Below are 17,510 nucleotides of genomic sequence, written 5' to 3' on the forward strand. Positions count from 1 at the left end.
GCAGTAATCCCATCAGTAGGGCCCTACCTTCATGACTAATTACCTCCCAAAGGCCCCATCTCGATACACCATCACAATGGGGGGTAGGGCTTAACCATATGAATTTGGAGGGGATACAATTCAGCCAATACTGAATGGTTACGGAACCAGTCCTGCCTTAATGAAGTTGCCCAAATAGATCTCCACTATCCATCCTTGCCATAACTGAGGTTCCATTGTTCATTTAAAAAGTTGAATGAAATCCCAGAAATCAACTTTTCCAGTTGAGAGGGCTTTAAAGCCCAAGGGTAAGAGCAAAATAACCTTTTAATTTCTGAGATGAATGAAAAAAGTAAACTTTGTGAGTGGTATCTGCTATTTCTACAGCAGTCATAAATCATATCTTTGGGAGCTATACCATTTTACTTTTAAATGTACATTTTGAAAAGAACACAGTCATTTCTTATTATGCTCCTTTTGTACAATTTCATTGCATGCGTCACTAGTCATAGAGTCCTGTTGATTCTACGGCAAGAAAATTATTTGTTATATTTACAGTCCAAGAGCCTACTGATTAGCACAGGCATTTTGCATTAGCGGATTGGGATGGTAGTACAGTCCTCTAAGATTTATGGCTTTCTCCATTTACCCATGGTCCATTTTTCATTATTTTCCAGGCCTAGATCCTTTCATTTGGTGCATTCTCTTAGGAATCATCCACAGTATGATGTTTTTATCCATTTGAAAAGTTTATGTCCATTTGCAAATGATTCAAGCCAAGATGGGGAGTTCTGCCGCCTGATTTGCAGAAAGTTATTGCTGCCTGAAGATTTGCTGGGCATGTCCCATTGACAGATAGTACCAATATACAGTGTTAATACAATGGGCCAGCTCCAGAGTATTACCATAGCTCCCGACTGTCGAATGACATACAAAAATATATGACTTGGGGACAGCTGAAATTGCTTCCACACTTTGAGCTCTCCTTTCATTAGACTGGTTCACAATATTAGATTGAATCCCAAGGTGCTACTGTTAATCACCAGCTGTTTTTCTTGGCCAGTCTCTTTGTTTAAATGTATGCTTTCATTATCCATGTGCTTTTGAAAAAAAAAGGGGGAAGAATGTTTTTAATTGAATAATCTGTATTCTGTCAGGTATTCCGTCTCCCTAGGAAGGTATATGGAAACTTACTTTCTATTTTTATTTATCCTGCCAGTATAGTATAGTGATGAGAGAACTGAGATCCAACAGTGTTAAAACAAGACATGAAATGTTGATTAATTCTTTTATAAAATTTCCTTTTTGCTCCTGAGTATAGCAGATTTCAGAAACTGCTGCCAATGTCGTGCTGTCCAATAAATCTCCATTGTTGGGAGGGTCTGGATCTTCTCTGGGCTTTAATAAATGATTATTATGTTTTTGAAATTTTTGCTTGGAATGCCCCAGACCTTGTTTGCATTAGCTCATGGAAGAAATGAATTAGAAACAGTAGGACCAAAGGCCCCCAAAGGAACCATTCCATGAAGAAGAGGCAGGCACAGAGATGGAGGCAACTGGACTCTGCACCCTTGTTCCTTGACACTTGTTTTCCCTTCCTCATTGTACGTCCCCCATTGCAGGCTACGACCTGCCCTTTGGGTTCAGGCCAAGTGAATTTGCTGATTCCTAGGGCTGTGTTGAAAGATAAGATAATAATTCAGTATTGAGCAAACCTGAATGGCTTCAGATAGACTTGTCAAGAAGGAGAAGGAAGTAAGATGCTTGGCTGGTGAGGAAAGCCAGTGGGACAGTGAGAAGCCAGACTGGGAACTGTAGATAAGGAGAGCCTGGAGAGCCTGCATTTGGGGTCAGAGACATTCCCATGGCAAACCCCCCTGAGCCAAAGACTATACACCAGGGAGTCAAGAAGTCTACGCCCTCTTTGGGCTCAGGGGAGCTTGGAACAGAGAGGAATCTGGTGAAATGTAAAAGAGAACTTATTACACAGGACATACCCCACAACAGAGAACTGTCTCATTTAAAATAGGCCGAGGACTTCCCTGGTGGCGCAGTGGTTGAGAGTCCGCCTGCCGATGCAGGGGACGCGGGTTCGTGTCCCGGTCCGGGAAGATCCCACATGCCGCGGAGCGGCTGGGCCCGTGAGTCATGGCCACTGAGCCTGCGCGTCCGGAGCCTGTGATCCGCAACGGGAGAGGCCACAGCAGTGAGAGGCCCACGTACCGCAAAAAATAAATAAATAAAAATAAAATAAAATAGGCTGAGATTAAAAAATCGTAATATAGAGAAAGTGCTATTATTTTGTCCATCAAAGTATAAGCTTCTTGAGTTCAGAACCCAAGTCACTGAGCTAATGGTGCTCAATAATTAGAACATCCTGTGAATAGATAATAAGTTCAATGTAATTCAGTTTTCTTTTGAAAAGTAACCATTTCTGTGTCCTCAGTTCCTCCCCTGAAATTATCCCACAGGGAAATGTCACTCACTAGAAAGTTTCAGCTTGCCAGGCAATAGGAAAGAAATGCTTCATAATATGTTTCCAGAAAGGAGAAGGTGAGGGAGCATGCTCAGAAGCAAGCGTGCAGGTGAATGAAGGATGCTGACAGCCACAAATATTGAGACTGATAAAAATAAGGCCAGCATGACAGACAAGGAATCCCTGTGGCCACGTGATGGCCTTTAGACATCAAGGAACAGGGGTAAACATCAAGGGGCATGGTAGCTTATATTTTATTGGTAATAAACTAGATGAAAGATCATATTTTAAATGATATGCCTTCAAGCATGTACTACATCAAGGTGTTGACAACATCATTTTTCCAAGAGATGAGCAAGTAAATTTAAGTAGTTTCCAAGTGGTAACTATCTTGATTACCAAGGAGCAGTGGGATGCAAAGCTTGGCCGGTGGAAACAAATGATTGATAGCTTCCTTTTAACACTCCTGCCTTTATTTTCCCCTGCATGGCTCATTATTCTGCTGCAGTAATTTAAGCTTTCTTATTGTACTGAATTAGGGGCTTAAATTCTCTTATTATCCCTATGGGAATCTTGATTGTTTATTTGTAGATGACAATAATTGTTTTTATTGATCCCCAGATGTGGAAGGTATAAAAAGTGCCATGGCTGATGGCCAGCTGGTACATAGTGTTGCGTGCATGAGTGACAAATTACAAGACAATATTTGGTCCCAGAAGAGACCCTTTTAGAATTTTTTAAGGCATCTGATGGTTATCACTAGGTCTCTCTAAGCTGAAAAGCATAAACAACTTCATGTACATCAGCTCAAGTCTTTTTGTTATTGTTTTTATTGAACCTCCAAAGGTCTCCTAGGGTGTATAATTTATACTTCCTCCTTTCTCGTACACCCACACAGCAGGAGAGTTTAGAAATGGTGCAGCTACAAGAATTCCCAGATACAATGCCATCCAAGCCAGTGAATTCCCTTAGGGACCCAGATCATCAGGACATTTATTCAGAAGAATTCCTGTATTAATCCAGCAGCTGCCATTATTCCACTGCAAGTATCGTTATATAGACATTAGCTCTGAGTATTTTGAGAAGAAACCACTTTGCTAGCCCCAGCAAGTATTATCGGTAGGAAACCTCACATGACATCACATCCCAAATATATCAGAGGCACCAGGGAAAAAAATGCAACTGTCTAATTAAGTGCTGTTTGTAGGACAGGGCACTTGGGCAGTATGAACCTCCCAGTCTGAATCAAATGCAACACAGCTTGCTTGAAGAGCTTTTGAGCTAATGATTATGATGTCTATCCAGAAACAAAATAAATTAGGTTAGGCTTAAAAGTAATCAACATCAGAAATGTAAAAATTTCCTTATTAGGTGGTGAGATGGAAAGATCTTTGACCGGATGCCAAACCCTGAAATTCCTGACCCTCTTTTCCTGTGGTAAAGAGAAGATAAATATGTAGAGAAATCACTTTGACAGTTGTACCCTATGGGGTTCTGTTCTGAAAGCTTGGCTGTTGAACTCTCAGACATGAATATCTGGGCTGGATCAGAGTGAGCCAGCAGAGCTTATTTTGCAGAGGAGGGGTCCATATGTCACACAAATGATACCCCCTTTGTTTCAGGGCTGTAATATTATTTTGGTCCTTCACAGCAACTCCGTGGAGGGACTGGCTCCTGGAAAAATGCATAAAAAGAAAAACAATTTGCCCTAATTTAGATTTTTTTCTCACTCAAATTAAGCTTTACCCTCAATGCTATGGCTGTGCCTTTGGTCTTAGCCATTCCAACACCTTCCATGAGCAATCGTGTGAAAGAGGAAAAGATGGAGCTTCTCCCTCCAAAATTTAGTGACTGTAGCCACTACCATTGCCGGGTAAAACTGTATACCCTTTCTATATACACCCCAGGCATTTAGTGGCATGCCCATCACACAAGTGTGCATTAAATGTGACCTGATCAATTAATATGCTTGTTAATTACCCATCCAACACACACGGAACATGGAACTGCCAAAGGGCTAAAGAATAAAACAGATTGACCACTGAAGGTGATGATTGCAGAATCATTTGATTTTAAAATTAGAAGAAACCTTAGGTAGGACTAGTTGAACTATCTCACTTTAGAGACAAGGAAACAAAGATGACCCAAAGAGGCCAAATAAGTTGTCCAAAGCTTGACATTTGAGTAGTGGCACAGCTGGAATGGGAAACCAGACATTCTCACTTCTGTTCTGTACTGCACTTGGTACTGACTCTGAAACTCCACTTTGTTACACTCATTGGGACTAATTGTGTTAACATGTGTGCCTCCCTCCACTAGACCGTGTGCTCTTTAAGAAAATATCCCATATTCATCACCAGCTCCTAGCAGAGTCAGTGGCATATAATAGGATCACAATGAATGCTTGTTGAAAAAAATGAACAAATGGGTGAATATGTGAGACCTGTCTTTTCTCATCATGTGCAAATAGATGCTGTAATTTTTAGTGATCTCTACTAGTGCTTGGTCAGCCTAGTAATGAAGAAGGATAGAGAGGATTGGAAGGTAGAAAAAGTAGAAGGAAAAGGCAAGAAGAGGGGGAAAAATACAATTCAGCAGGAATAATAACTGGAAAAAATCAGTACATAGATAAAATTTCTAGTTTCGATTTGGGAGCTTTTAGTCAAGACTCTGTTCTTCTGATCTCTCCCAATTTTCAAATGACTTTTTAAGCAGATGATGCTTTAAGCAGGTCCCATCATTGCTGTTCCTCCTCAGACCCCAGAATGCAGGATTGACTGCAGGTTCCATTCTCTTCTAAGCCAGCTTGCTCTTTTGTGTCTTCCCCTCCCTGTGCTGTGTCTTCCCACCCATTTGGCACCTGCTCCTAACCCATGCTGCTGCTAGTGTTCCTATCACAGAGGAGAGTGCATGTAACTTAATGGGATCCTGTTTCTGGAATGTTTTCCATTTAGAATACACACCGGGAGATACAAAGGAAGTCAATTTACATAGCGGCATTTCAGACTCAGTGACAAATAGGCAGAGGGGGTGGATATAAATGCTCTGGGTCTGTTTCTTCTTCCAAATCAACCAAAGTCGATGAAAATAAAGGTTAAAAATCCAGTTATCAACCCCCACTGTGCATCTGAAATGCTTGCCTGTTTTAAGTGATTTGATACCAAGTGGTGCCTGTTTAAAAAAAAGGAATCAGGGCTTCCCTGGTGGCGCAGTGGTTGAGAATCTGCCTGCTAATGCAGGGGACACGGGTTCGAACCCTGGTCTGGGAGGATCCCACATGCCGCGGAGCAGCTAAGCCCGTGAGCCACAACTACTGAGCCTGCGCGTCTGGAGCCTGTGCTCCGCAACAAGAGAGGCCGCGATAGTGAGAGGCCCGCGCATCGCGATGAAGACTGGCCCCCGCTTGCCACAACTAGAGAAAGCCCTCGCACACAAGCGAAGACCCAACACAGCAAAAATAAATAAATTAATAAAAATAAAAATAAATAAAATAATTTATTATTTATAAAATAAATAAATTAATTAAAAATAAATAGATTAATAAACTCCTACCCCCAACATCTTCTTTAAAATAAATAAATAAATTTTAAAAAGGAATCAAAAGATTCAGGGTCCTAATTGTAGCACACTGATGGCTTGGTCCTGAAGAACTGCAGCAAGGATATTGGACATCAGTGGGAACAATTACTGGCTGGAGTGCTGTACCAGTGGTGAAGTGTTGGTTTGGAGGAGAAGAGCCGGCCATGTTTTAGTTTACCAAGACATCTAGATGGAAGATAGGAAACATAGTCTTTTTAAGACAGTGGCACTACTCAGTGGCCAAGCAACCTGGGTGACCCAGATGCCCCTGCGGGGAAAGTTTTAAGCAGATAGGCCATCATCTGTATTGGATGGGTTGGGTTGTCTTGGCTAAAGACAAATATGGACATCAAATATTCCCTTAAACCATTTGGAACTTGACAGAATCCTCCAATCAGGACTTAACTAATTACTCTCCCCCTTCAGTTACTGTACTTCCCACCTCTTCCTTAAACATACCAAGCACACTCCTCATATTTGTGAGATGGAACACTTCCTGGGACACTCTTCTCTCATACGGTCTGTTGAGCAAGGGGCATCTGTGACTTATCACCAGGAGTAGAAGTCCAAACACTTCTGCCCACTGTATCTTGGTACTGGAGTCACAAAAGAAAACACAACACAGTCAAGCACTGGATGGAAAAATGCTATCCTCACACAGAGAAGAGACAGAGCAAGGTCAGCTCTAATAGTGGGCATCGGCCCCCCCACAGCCAGCAGGTCCCTCCCAGCAGCTGACACAGGCTCTTGGCCTGCATGCAACCCTCTTGTGCCACAGAACAAAAGACCCCATCCCCTTTTTAAAGGAGATGGATATAGCAGTGCGGTTAGCCATGTGTCATATGACACTTAAGCAAATGCATACAACTTGACTGTGAAACAGAGAAAGATATTCACACACAGGGTGATAAGTCCGGCACAGGCTGTGAGAACTCCTTGGTAAGGAAGTGTTCCGGGCCCAAGGCCCACTCTTATGTGACCAAGAGGGCGTTGAAAGGCTACCCACGTGAGGCTGCCTTTCCATTACGGCTTACACGGTTTCTTCCCATTCACCCTCTCCCACCCCCTTTTTTCCCAGATCTTTGCTTCTGTTATCAAAAAGGCCTTCCCTGATCAACCTTTATAATATAGCCACCTCCAGATCCAATCCTCTGGCCTGCAGGAAGACAAAAGCCTTGGTTTTTGTGATAATTACTGCATCCACGGCACCTACAACGGTGAGGGGCACAGGGTAGGTGTGGTGTTCAATAACAGCGTATTAAAGAGATTGGTATGATGGGTCTTACAAAGGAAAAGTCTTGTCTCATGATGCCTGGAAAACAGTGAAGGAAAACTTTTCAGATGCTTTCACAGACCAAGTCATTCACCTGTACTGCATCCAATTTTCACTTAGCAAGCCTCAGAGAAAGTGACATGTCCAGGTAAGTAAGATAACACCATTATCACTCAGCTCCCATCGGGGCTCCAAGCAACTTTAGAAAACCTGTCCTCTGATATACAGTACTAATTTGTGTCTTACGGGAAATCAACTAAATTATTTTTCACCTGAAGGGAGCAGGGTTATTTGACTCCAGATATTCACCATTTGGCTTCTCTTCCATACAGCATAGCTTCTAGGCTTAAGGTACTAAGAGTGAGAGCATGCCTATAAATTATTCAGAGATAATTTGAAATAAGTGTGTATCTTTGACAGATTGTCAAGTTTCCTTCTGTTTTTTCCTGATAACAAAGGCTATGTTTTTGATAAAATGTTGCCCGTTTCTCATCACACTTTGCTGTTGCTCTGTGTATGTCTTCTGTGTTGTTTTGTTTTGTTTGTCATTGTTTGTTTTTGTTCCGCCTACAGAGTCCAGTCTGGCTCTTATCTCAGCACGGGTTGGTTTACCTTCATTCTGGCCATGGATGCCTGTTATGGCATTCACGTCTACGGGATGATAAATGACACCTATTGCAAGTAAGATCACAGGAAATTATTTTTATGCATCTCCAATTCTGATATGTTGTCAAAATATCACAATTCATTTTAATACCATAAATCTGAGAAACAGATAAAGCAACAATTATTTCCCAGCATTCTTTGCTGACATGACATTTTATTGTCAGTGCATCAAGTTGTGACTTTTAGGGATGATAAAAAAGAAAAATATTTACCACAGTCTAATGTCAAATGTCAGAAGGAACATTTTTCCCTTAGTCTGAGGCATATCAGGGACTTGTGGCTTGGAAATACAGAACAAGTTCGGTGGTTATTTAATTTGCAAAGTAGGTTTGTCATTTCTGCTGCTCTAATGGTTGATAGATGGCTGTCTACTCAATGGTTGTATTTGATCTTGAAGGACAAAATGTCCTGAAGCCTCAGAGAAGCTGATACCTTAATGAGAATTCCTGGAAATTATATTTCATTACTAAGTGAGTAATCTGCCAGATTGTTATTTAAAATTGGTATGTTTATCCACAGTATATTCCTGCTGGTAGGATAGTTTCTAAGTAGATAATAAAACAAACGTTCCATGCTTCATGAAGGTAATGAAATATATTTCCCTACCAACGATGGGCACAATATAATTCAGAGAGCATTTTAATCATATTGTCAAAATGGTAACTAAGCCACAATCCTCATAATCAAATATTTCTACCCTAACTATAAGCATGATGGAGCACAGATGAACCAAATATCTTACTCTGAAAAATCACTAAGCTTCTTCAAGCTCTGCAAGAGCAATCAGGTTATCCAAAATTTGTTTCCATTATACACCATTTCCTCCTTCAAAGGGTAGCTATATTTTTGCATGTAATTGATGTGATATATACATTTTATTTGATTTATTAAGGCACTAAGGATCTGGTATGTCTTCCTAAAAGCTTTTATGTATAATAGCTTTTAAGTGAGTTCATGGACAAGAATCATGCATGGGTTTGCAAGTAAATGCATTTACTGGGCACATAATGGAGTCTTGTAAATGAATACTTCATTCTTCATCTCAGTCTTTCTCTCCTTTTCTTTATTTCTTTTCTAGGACAGAAGGGTATAGAAAAGTCCCCTACCATTACTATGAACAAGGAAGAGACGAATGTGATGAATATTTTCTCCATGAACACGCCCCATATGGGGGGCATAGGTTTATCACTGAAAAGAAAGTGTTTGCTAAATGGGCCAAGAAACACAGGATAATATTTACACACCCAAATTGGACAGTGTCTTGATGTTGGCTTTTCTGACCTTGCCACACCACTTGACATGATCCTGATACTGCAACTGTGATGCTAATGATGCTGATGCTGGTGATGATAAAGGCAACAACAATGATGATCAAGTTTCTGTACATTCTCAGATATGGACGGTGATTCTGCCAGTAATTTGAACTTGGGATTTCGTGGAGTGTAGTTGTGTTCATTATGTTCTTTCTGAAGGTTCAACATTTCATACTGCACTTTATAATCTAACTGGAATTGAAATAAAGGCCAGTAACATGACAAGAGTGACCTAAGAAATGGGAAGATTATCCTTCAAGATAGTTGCCCAGGATTCTTGGACAGTGAGTAATTTCCAAAAGCCCTGGGATTTGGTCTCATGAGGCAAGGTTATTGACTCTGCTGTCTGTTGAACCTAAGCAGCTCCACCATCTTGAAGAATGGTTGATTGTCAAACACTGACCCAAGAAATGCTTTCTGGGTACAAGGGTCTTGCCACAGTAACTAGTTGGCCTGGGGGCAGGAAAGGAATCTCTTCCTGACTTACCATCTTCCTACAGTACCTCCTACAGCTAAAGCCTCAGGCCATTTCCTAATTCACAAGGAAGATATGGACATCCTACCCACCGGGATTACTTGACTATCTCAAACACTTCATTCAAAATGAGCTAACTAGCAAATCTTTTTGAATTTCTACTCTCATCACTCCATTCTTACTACCCCCCAAAATATAACTAAACATATTACTAGAATGATCTGTATTAATGTTTAGTTATTTTTGGTTGAGTGCTAAATATTTCAGAAAGCTATTCAACAAGTAAGATACCAACACTGTAGTAACATAGACTGTGAAAACATTCTTAAAACATAACCAAAAGGGTTTACTAACTCTGCTTCAACATCCAACAACACAACATTTTATGCTTTTTAAAATCATGAAACAGGGAAATCAAAGCATATTTTTACATCAATTTGTATCCTACCATACTTCATAATATATATTTGTATATTCAAATTTCTATTTTATAGGCCCAAGATGTGTCTCTCCACACATTTCATTATCATTGCCAAGTGCCAACTGTTAGACATGGAGAGGAAATGATTCCTTGTATTTAATCTGACCAGAGCTTTTGCCTTCTTGGGGTTTATTTTCCCCAAACTGTATCAGTTGCTATACCATAATAACAACAATAATAATGACCTTGATGTCTAAAGTGCTTTGTCATGTAGAGTCCTTTCACATATGCTGTCCCATGTGATGCCTGTGACCACCCCATCAGGCTATTGCCTATGCATTCTGACATATTAGCAGATGATCTCTAATTTGTTAATTGCTACTATATATTCCAGATTGCTCCCCTTCCTAATATTTGTATAGAATAGAGTTTATGTAAACTAGTAACCAATTGATTTCAGTGCCAAATACAATGTATTATATCAGGATTATGCAAAAAGTATCCCAAGGATGGCCCTGGCCATAAACTAGGAATCCTGTGAACAAAAGTACTTTTGATTTTTTTTTTTTTTTTGTGGCTCTATTTAGGTGGGGAAAAGATGAGGTAGCAGAGACAACAGGAAGAAATAAAAGTAAAGAAATACAGTTTCTCGTCCCCATCTTAAGATTACTTTGTTCTCCATATATTCATTGCTCATTAAATATTAGAGGGTTGATTTGCTGAGAGAGTAGCTGAGAGACCAAAAACATCCTTACCAATGATTCAAAAGACAAAAGCTGGGCTTAACTTACAGCCTGTTTTGGAGGCTGGAAGTGATGATGCATTTCACCTTGGGAGCCCTTTCCAGGTCTCTACCAGTGCTAAGTCCCATGATAGGCTATCTTTAAAATGGTCCATCTTGGACAAAAACCTCTTTCCTGCTTTTTCTACCATTTTAATACCTCAATATTCACATCCATAAAAATGACCAAGTGCCACTTACGTTGTTGGAACTATTATTGTTGTTATTCTTTTGTTGCTTCCTTATGTGATTTTCAGTACTACGTATGCTAGTTTTTGTGAGCTAATGATGGATAGAAATGCCCACTCAAAGAAAAATAAACAGATGAAAATGTCAAAATTGTAATACAGACTGTTTTTCCCCCCTGTTGTGATACAGAAGTTCCACTTTTAAATAAAAAAGAAGCTTGGTTATCAGAGTGTTTCAGGGAATGACATAATGTAATTTATTTAGTTTCCTGGTAAATGGAGGACCAACCCTATTTGTTTTAGCCCTTACTAATGAGAAACTTTGGAAAACATCCTTGCTCTCCTACTTCACTGTCGCGCTCTCTGATGGAGACTTTTACAGAGCCCTGCATCCCTCACTCTATGACAGTAGGTGTGTGTAGAATAGGCAGTGATTCCTTTGGAGTGGTAAGGGGTGCCTCCCCTTCCCTCCCTTTCTTTTTTTTCCTTAACTAAACCCCAACTCTACACTTTTTATTGTTGTCTCTTATCTCTTTTTTTCTAAAATTGAGAAACAAAAACCAGATTATTCTTAACATGGAGACCTAATTGAATGACTCCCAGTGTCATCATCATTTTGATAGAGTCACATGACTTATTTTTCTCTGCATTCTTAATGTTCTCTTCTTCCATTTCCTGTTCTTCTTTATCCTCAGCTTCCTAATGTGGAAATATAAAGTGGAAATTTAAAGTCTAATTTCTCCCATGTTGAGAAATTTTCCATCTAAGATTTACTGATAGAGAAGAGAATGGTAAAGGAGCAATTCAAGGAGAGACCTTTGTAGTGCAAATTTCTGGTCCATTTTCTAGCAACTGAAAGAGATTTCATCCAGCACCTAAACATTGGAAAATTTAACTCATTCATCACTGATATGCATACATCCCAGAAGTTAAGTAATATCTGTGAAAAATAAAAATATTTCAATAGCGTCCAAGGCTCTAGGCAAATGGAGTGTGGAAAATGGCCACAATTTTCTGAAATCAACATAAAAATATGCAAGCTAAAGATAATAAAGTAAACATTATTTTTAATTCTGCAGAATCCTTGATAAAAAGCAAGAAAATTTTAAAGGGGTTTTAAAATGGATGTTTGAATCCTTTCTAAGTTAGCCTAGTGATAATTATTAATTATTTATATTGTTATGATGGTAATGTGAATTAGAAACCTTTTAGAATATATGATTTTACATTGTTGTCAAACCTATCAAAGAAAAAGCAATTTGGGAGGACGTTTGTATGTATGCCCATAGAGTCCCTCTGTGTGTGTGTGTGTGTGTGTGTGTGTGTGTGTGTGTGTGTGTGTGTTTATAAAGATATACATGCAATCCTATATTTCTCACTGATGCGTATAAATCACAGAAAATCTGTTTTAGACTTTATCTGAAATTTGTGGGGTTACATTTTGAATCCTGAATAAGAAAGAAAATCCAGATTAAATGTACTGATTGCTAAGAGTACATAAAATCATACTCAGTGGCTGGACAAAAGAATAAAGCTAGAGAAGCTGCTAAATCTAGAACTGAGGACACAATTAGATGCCACAGTTGTCACAAATCAGACCTGGAAGTATAGCAATCTGTATCGTAGCCTCTGCTGATTGCAGTTCAGCTAATGTCACATCGAAAAACAGCGCATCAAGCTCCATTTGCACTGATGTGAGTGAACATTGGTCCCCCTATTCAAAGAAGACTGTCTTTACCATAAGCAAGCTCAGATTTGCATGATTTTTATTATATGGCTAGAGAACTGTGACCACTGTGGAAAAGAGAAAATTATATAAGGAGATTGCTCTTTGAGGATTTGGAATGAATCAGCTGATGTGGGAGCAAGAGTCTGAACTGGGGACTTTGCTGACCTTTCCAGAAGTATAAAGCCACTAGAAGAGAATCACTCATTACTTCCTCAGGAAAAAAACAACACTAAAGTACTTCAACTGGTGCTGTTAATTGGATGTTAATCATAAGCTCAGTTTAATTTCAATAAGTGAGAAAATATAATCAGATGGCTCACCTTTTTTTTAAACAGCATACACATCTAGTGTTTAATGTGGCATGTCAAATGCAAAGAACAAACTCTGTTGTCCAGTGTCAGTTGTTTGCATGTCTTAGCACAATAAATGATTTATAGTCCCAGGGCCAAGAGGGGAAAATGCTTTTCCCTTAACTGTAGTTTTAAGAGGCAAGACCTCATCATTTTAATAGTTTACATAGATCCCATGACTGAAGGAGCCAGTGCTAGCCTTTGTAAATTGTCTTGACTTGTAAAACTGCAAGGGGCAGTTTTCCAACAATCCAACTCCTGAATCTTGGAGTTCAGGAAATTGACCGGTAGAGGTGAAGTGACTTGCCGGTGGCTATAAAACAGACTAATGGAAGTACTGAGACTTAAATTCTTATCTCATGTCTCCTTTTTTAATACTTTATCCACTGCGTTGTTCGTTTTAGCACAGAAGAGTAGCTGGAAAATGCATAAGTGACTCATTGGAAGAGTCTATTCCCGGAAACCAAGAGCTCCAATTAATGTTGATTCTACTCACGATCTGAGAAATCTCTATACTAAAGTATAGAAATATTTGCATAATTGAAGTAATATCTCAGTAATTGTTGATATGCTCTATCATCTATGTTTGTTGCTTATACTGGGCCATGTTCGATTATCACAAGATTCTAGGATTCGTTTAAAGTATGTAAAAGTCAGTTTCTTCTTTTGTTATTGAGGATGATGAAGCCACTGATAGTCCTAAGAGCTGTTGAGTATGGAGGTGGCCTGGTGTAACTGGCAGGTCCTGTTGTTGAATTATCCCCAGAGCCTAACTGTCCTCGTCCTGGAACCAATTCAGCTGCCTGGGTTAGTGAAATAATTCATCTGTACTGGTAGGTGAAATGTTACCTTTGGTATCGTGCTCATGTTTGTACTACACATGATTTTGAGCCCACATACTCTCTGGAAGGTAAATCAAATGCCCCACAAGACTCAAGCACCATGAAGATTGAAAGGGCTTTTTCTTTACAGCCCATTCATGTGATACTGTTAGAAGAGGAGAATTTTGAAATATATGCACTAGGTTCTGAAAAGCCTCCTGTGGCTCAGAGATAGCATATTGTCCTGTTCCTTGTTTTTGCTGAATCTTATAGAAACCACTAGAGTAAAATTCCATGTAAATTGCTAAGGCATCAGATCAGAACTGTCCTTGGGCATTGTAACATTGCAGAAAATGTCATTTTTTTTTTTTTTAGTTCTCTACTTTTTTTTTTTTTTTCTTTTCAGAATAGGTACAATTTGTTTATGGAGTAAAAGGCTCCTCTTTCTCCACAGATATGTCTCCTTTTGTTCCTGCCTTGGAGACTTCAGAAAAATAGAAGTTCACTTTCATAAAAATGAAAAACATCTTGACAAGTAAAATAACCAACTGCTAAATTCATATATTTGCCTACAGAGCAAGCAGCTTCTTCTAAGAAACTCCAAAGGGACCAAAAGCAGGGCATTTCATGGTTCCTTGTTACCTAACCTACAAAGCACTCATTTCCCTGTGTTTAACTTTGTTGTCATTGCTACTGAGTAAAACCCATTTCTATTACATACACTATATTTTATGCTTCACTCATTTTTCCAAATTCACACAACTTTTGCTGTAGTCTTTCATTCACTTTAAAAACCTGTAATCTTCATCTATTTATAGAAGAAACTGTAAATGCACAGTTGTGAATTTGGTGAGGTTTTATTTTCCTCTGGCATCATATTGCTTTATTTCTAGGCATCATGTCTCAGAATAAAGCTTACTAAGTGGCAATGGACTACTGGTATATTTCAGTTTGGTTTACTTTTACAACAAGATAAATGAGGAGAGGTGAACAAAACCAGAGAGTATATGTCATTGAAGGGGAAAAAAAAAAGTTGGGCAGCAGTGGGGTGGGGAGAGAGAGAGATTCAATGTATTCAATATCCAAGGCAGAAAGATGTCTAGGATACTACTGCAGATAATGGCAAGAGAAAATGTTGGTCAGCCTCCAGAATTTGCTTTGTCTACATTAACTATCTGATGCTGAAGTAGATTTCCTATCTTGCTGTGTCAGACCTGTTAGCAAAGTTGGGTTAATACGTAAGCTGCTTAAAATAGAGAAGTCTTCGTTTTCTCCCTCCCTCTTTCATTACTTCCTTCCTTTCCTCCTTTCACTCCTCCCATTCTCCCTTATTTTCTTCTAGAAAACTCAGCACGCTTGCAGTTGAACATCATACATGGATAGTTTCTCACTTTACAGATTAGCTTACAGTTCTCTACCAAACTCTGTAAGAGACCCCTATTTGGATATGATCTTAAAATGAGAGTGTTTCTGGTAATAAAGTAATAATAACCTATGCTTATATGTCAGGTTTATTAAAGGGCTGTTATACCTCATTCAGTCACCTCAAATACTCTATGAGGTATGTAATGTTACTATCACCCTTTCACATATGAGAAAACTGAATCACAGAGAATTTAAGTAACTTGTTCAAGCTTGGCCAGCTAGGGATAGAATGAGGTTTTGAACCCGGGCAGTTTGACCTAGAATCAAAACCTGGTTGCAATAGGCTAATAGATGTAACCAAAATCCCCCACCCCCAAATTTCAGTTGCTTAACAAAATAAGGTTTTTTTCTCTCTAAAACATGAGTCCCCTATAGATGCTCCTCTCTAACCAGCTTGTCTCCAAGGATGACTCAGAGACACAGGCTCCTTCCATCATGTGGCTTTGCCCTCCACAGCATCCTTAGAGACCTCCCTATGTAGCCTGCTAATAGGGAAAGCATGGGGAACTTGTTTTTCAGGCAAGTCCAGAAGTGGTGTACATAATTCCACCCACATTCTACTGGCCAGGCTCAGTTGTGTGACCTGGCAATGTTGTCTGTGTGCCCAAGAGGAAAACAAACAGGACTTGATGAACATTTAGCAGTCTCTGCCATAATATTCTTAGTCATGATGATATATAGCCTTAAAAAAAAAAAATCACTCAGTTTTGTGCAGCTATATGGATGACTCATTTATGTTCATAATCCTTATCAAGAACACAAGAGAAAAAATGCTTTACATGGATGTCAGTACCCACACCTCAACAAAATAAACTAGGGAGCAAAATGCTGTTTTAGATCTTATGCCAAGAGAGGATATGATTTCCTTTACCAGAGAAGGTGAGACGAGAAACTAGTAAGTAAGAAACACTTCTTAGCATTTACCAACAGTAGACTTTGAATGTCTTAATGATCTGTGGTTAAAGTAATACAGACTGATCCTTGCCTCTGATCATCCCATCTTCTTTGGATACCTATTTCCTTTGCAAAGATTAGCCTCCCTTTTCAATTTTCCTTTGGTCTTCAGGTCTATGCGGTGCTGCAATGATATTTTAAAGTAAAAAAAAAAATGAAACTGCTAGTTCTCATATTTTAAAATGACAAATATCTCTTTCATACCCTCCTCCCTTTCTCTGTTCACACTGTCATATGAACTTGTTCAAGGAAAAAGGTCCAAATAGGCCATAAGTGTTGTCCATCACCAAAACAGCACAGGGTGTATTCTCATGGAGAGAAGCCCCTTATACTCTCTCCCGACATTTCTCTTCCCTTCCCAATACTTTCTATTCTTTGATATTATTTTCTGTAAGATATCTAGAAATCCTTTACTCCTAACAGCAATTGTATTTCACATCCTAGAGTTCTTTCTCATTTAATAGGAAACTGCTGTCTTGGGAGAAAAATGCTTTGCATGTTAGCATATAAATTTTCTTAGTCTGTCTATTGAGACAGATTAGTTGAGACTCTAAAAACAAAATAATTAGAGAAGAGAACCTGCCAGTGTTTACTTTCTTCCAGGTCAACGTGAAATTCCTTTTAAGGACAAGAAACTATAGCTCCTGGTTGGTAAATGACAAAGGTTTCAATTTCTAACAGTTGTAACCGGTGATAAGAATATCTTAAGTTGCTTTGCAAGGATGAAATGAGGTTCTCACTATCCCTCATCCTATGGCTAAAATTCTTGAATAATACAAGTATACAGTGTATACCAGGAGCATCTTACACCATGCAGTGTTAAGAGTTCTTGAATCTAACATTGGTAAAACTTTTCAAATATACTGTTTTCTATGCTTATGAAATCACTCAAAAATCTATATAATCTTCCAAAATTATTTTCCTCCAAATGCCTGAACTTCTCCAGAAGTAAAACACCTACAATGAAATTAACTTAGAACGGTCTTCCATCTTCAGTGGCAGTTTTAACTTCAAATTATAATGGCTTGTCCAACATATCTTTTGGTGATGCTGGTTATAATGTGTTTCATCTCTAGTAAA

General features: G+C 39.1%; 1 protein-coding gene across 1 annotated transcript in view; it reads left to right on the forward strand.

The window, feature by feature from the left end:
• ST6GALNAC3 (ST6 N-acetylgalactosaminide alpha-2,6-sialyltransferase 3) overlaps positions 1 to 11,381 on the forward strand; it is a 345,293-nt gene extending 333,912 nt beyond the window's left edge. The window contains exons 4-5 of the mRNA XM_027113934.1: positions 7,881 to 7,988; positions 9,052 to 11,381. Coding sequence (XP_026969735.1) covers positions 7,881 to 7,988; positions 9,052 to 9,238 — 295 coding nt within the window. The 3' untranslated portion in view covers positions 9,239 to 11,381. The remainder of the gene's footprint in view (positions 1 to 7,880; positions 7,989 to 9,051) is intronic.
• The last annotated feature ends 6,129 nt before the right edge of the window (positions 11,382 to 17,510 follow it).

Source organism: Aethalodelphis obliquidens, unplaced genomic scaffold (assembly GCF_003676395.1).
Source record: "Aethalodelphis obliquidens isolate GAN/ISIS:26980383/991018 unplaced genomic scaffold, ASM367639v1 scaffold13, whole genome shotgun sequence".
Lineage (NCBI taxonomy): Eukaryota > Metazoa > Chordata > Mammalia > Artiodactyla > Delphinidae > Aethalodelphis > Aethalodelphis obliquidens.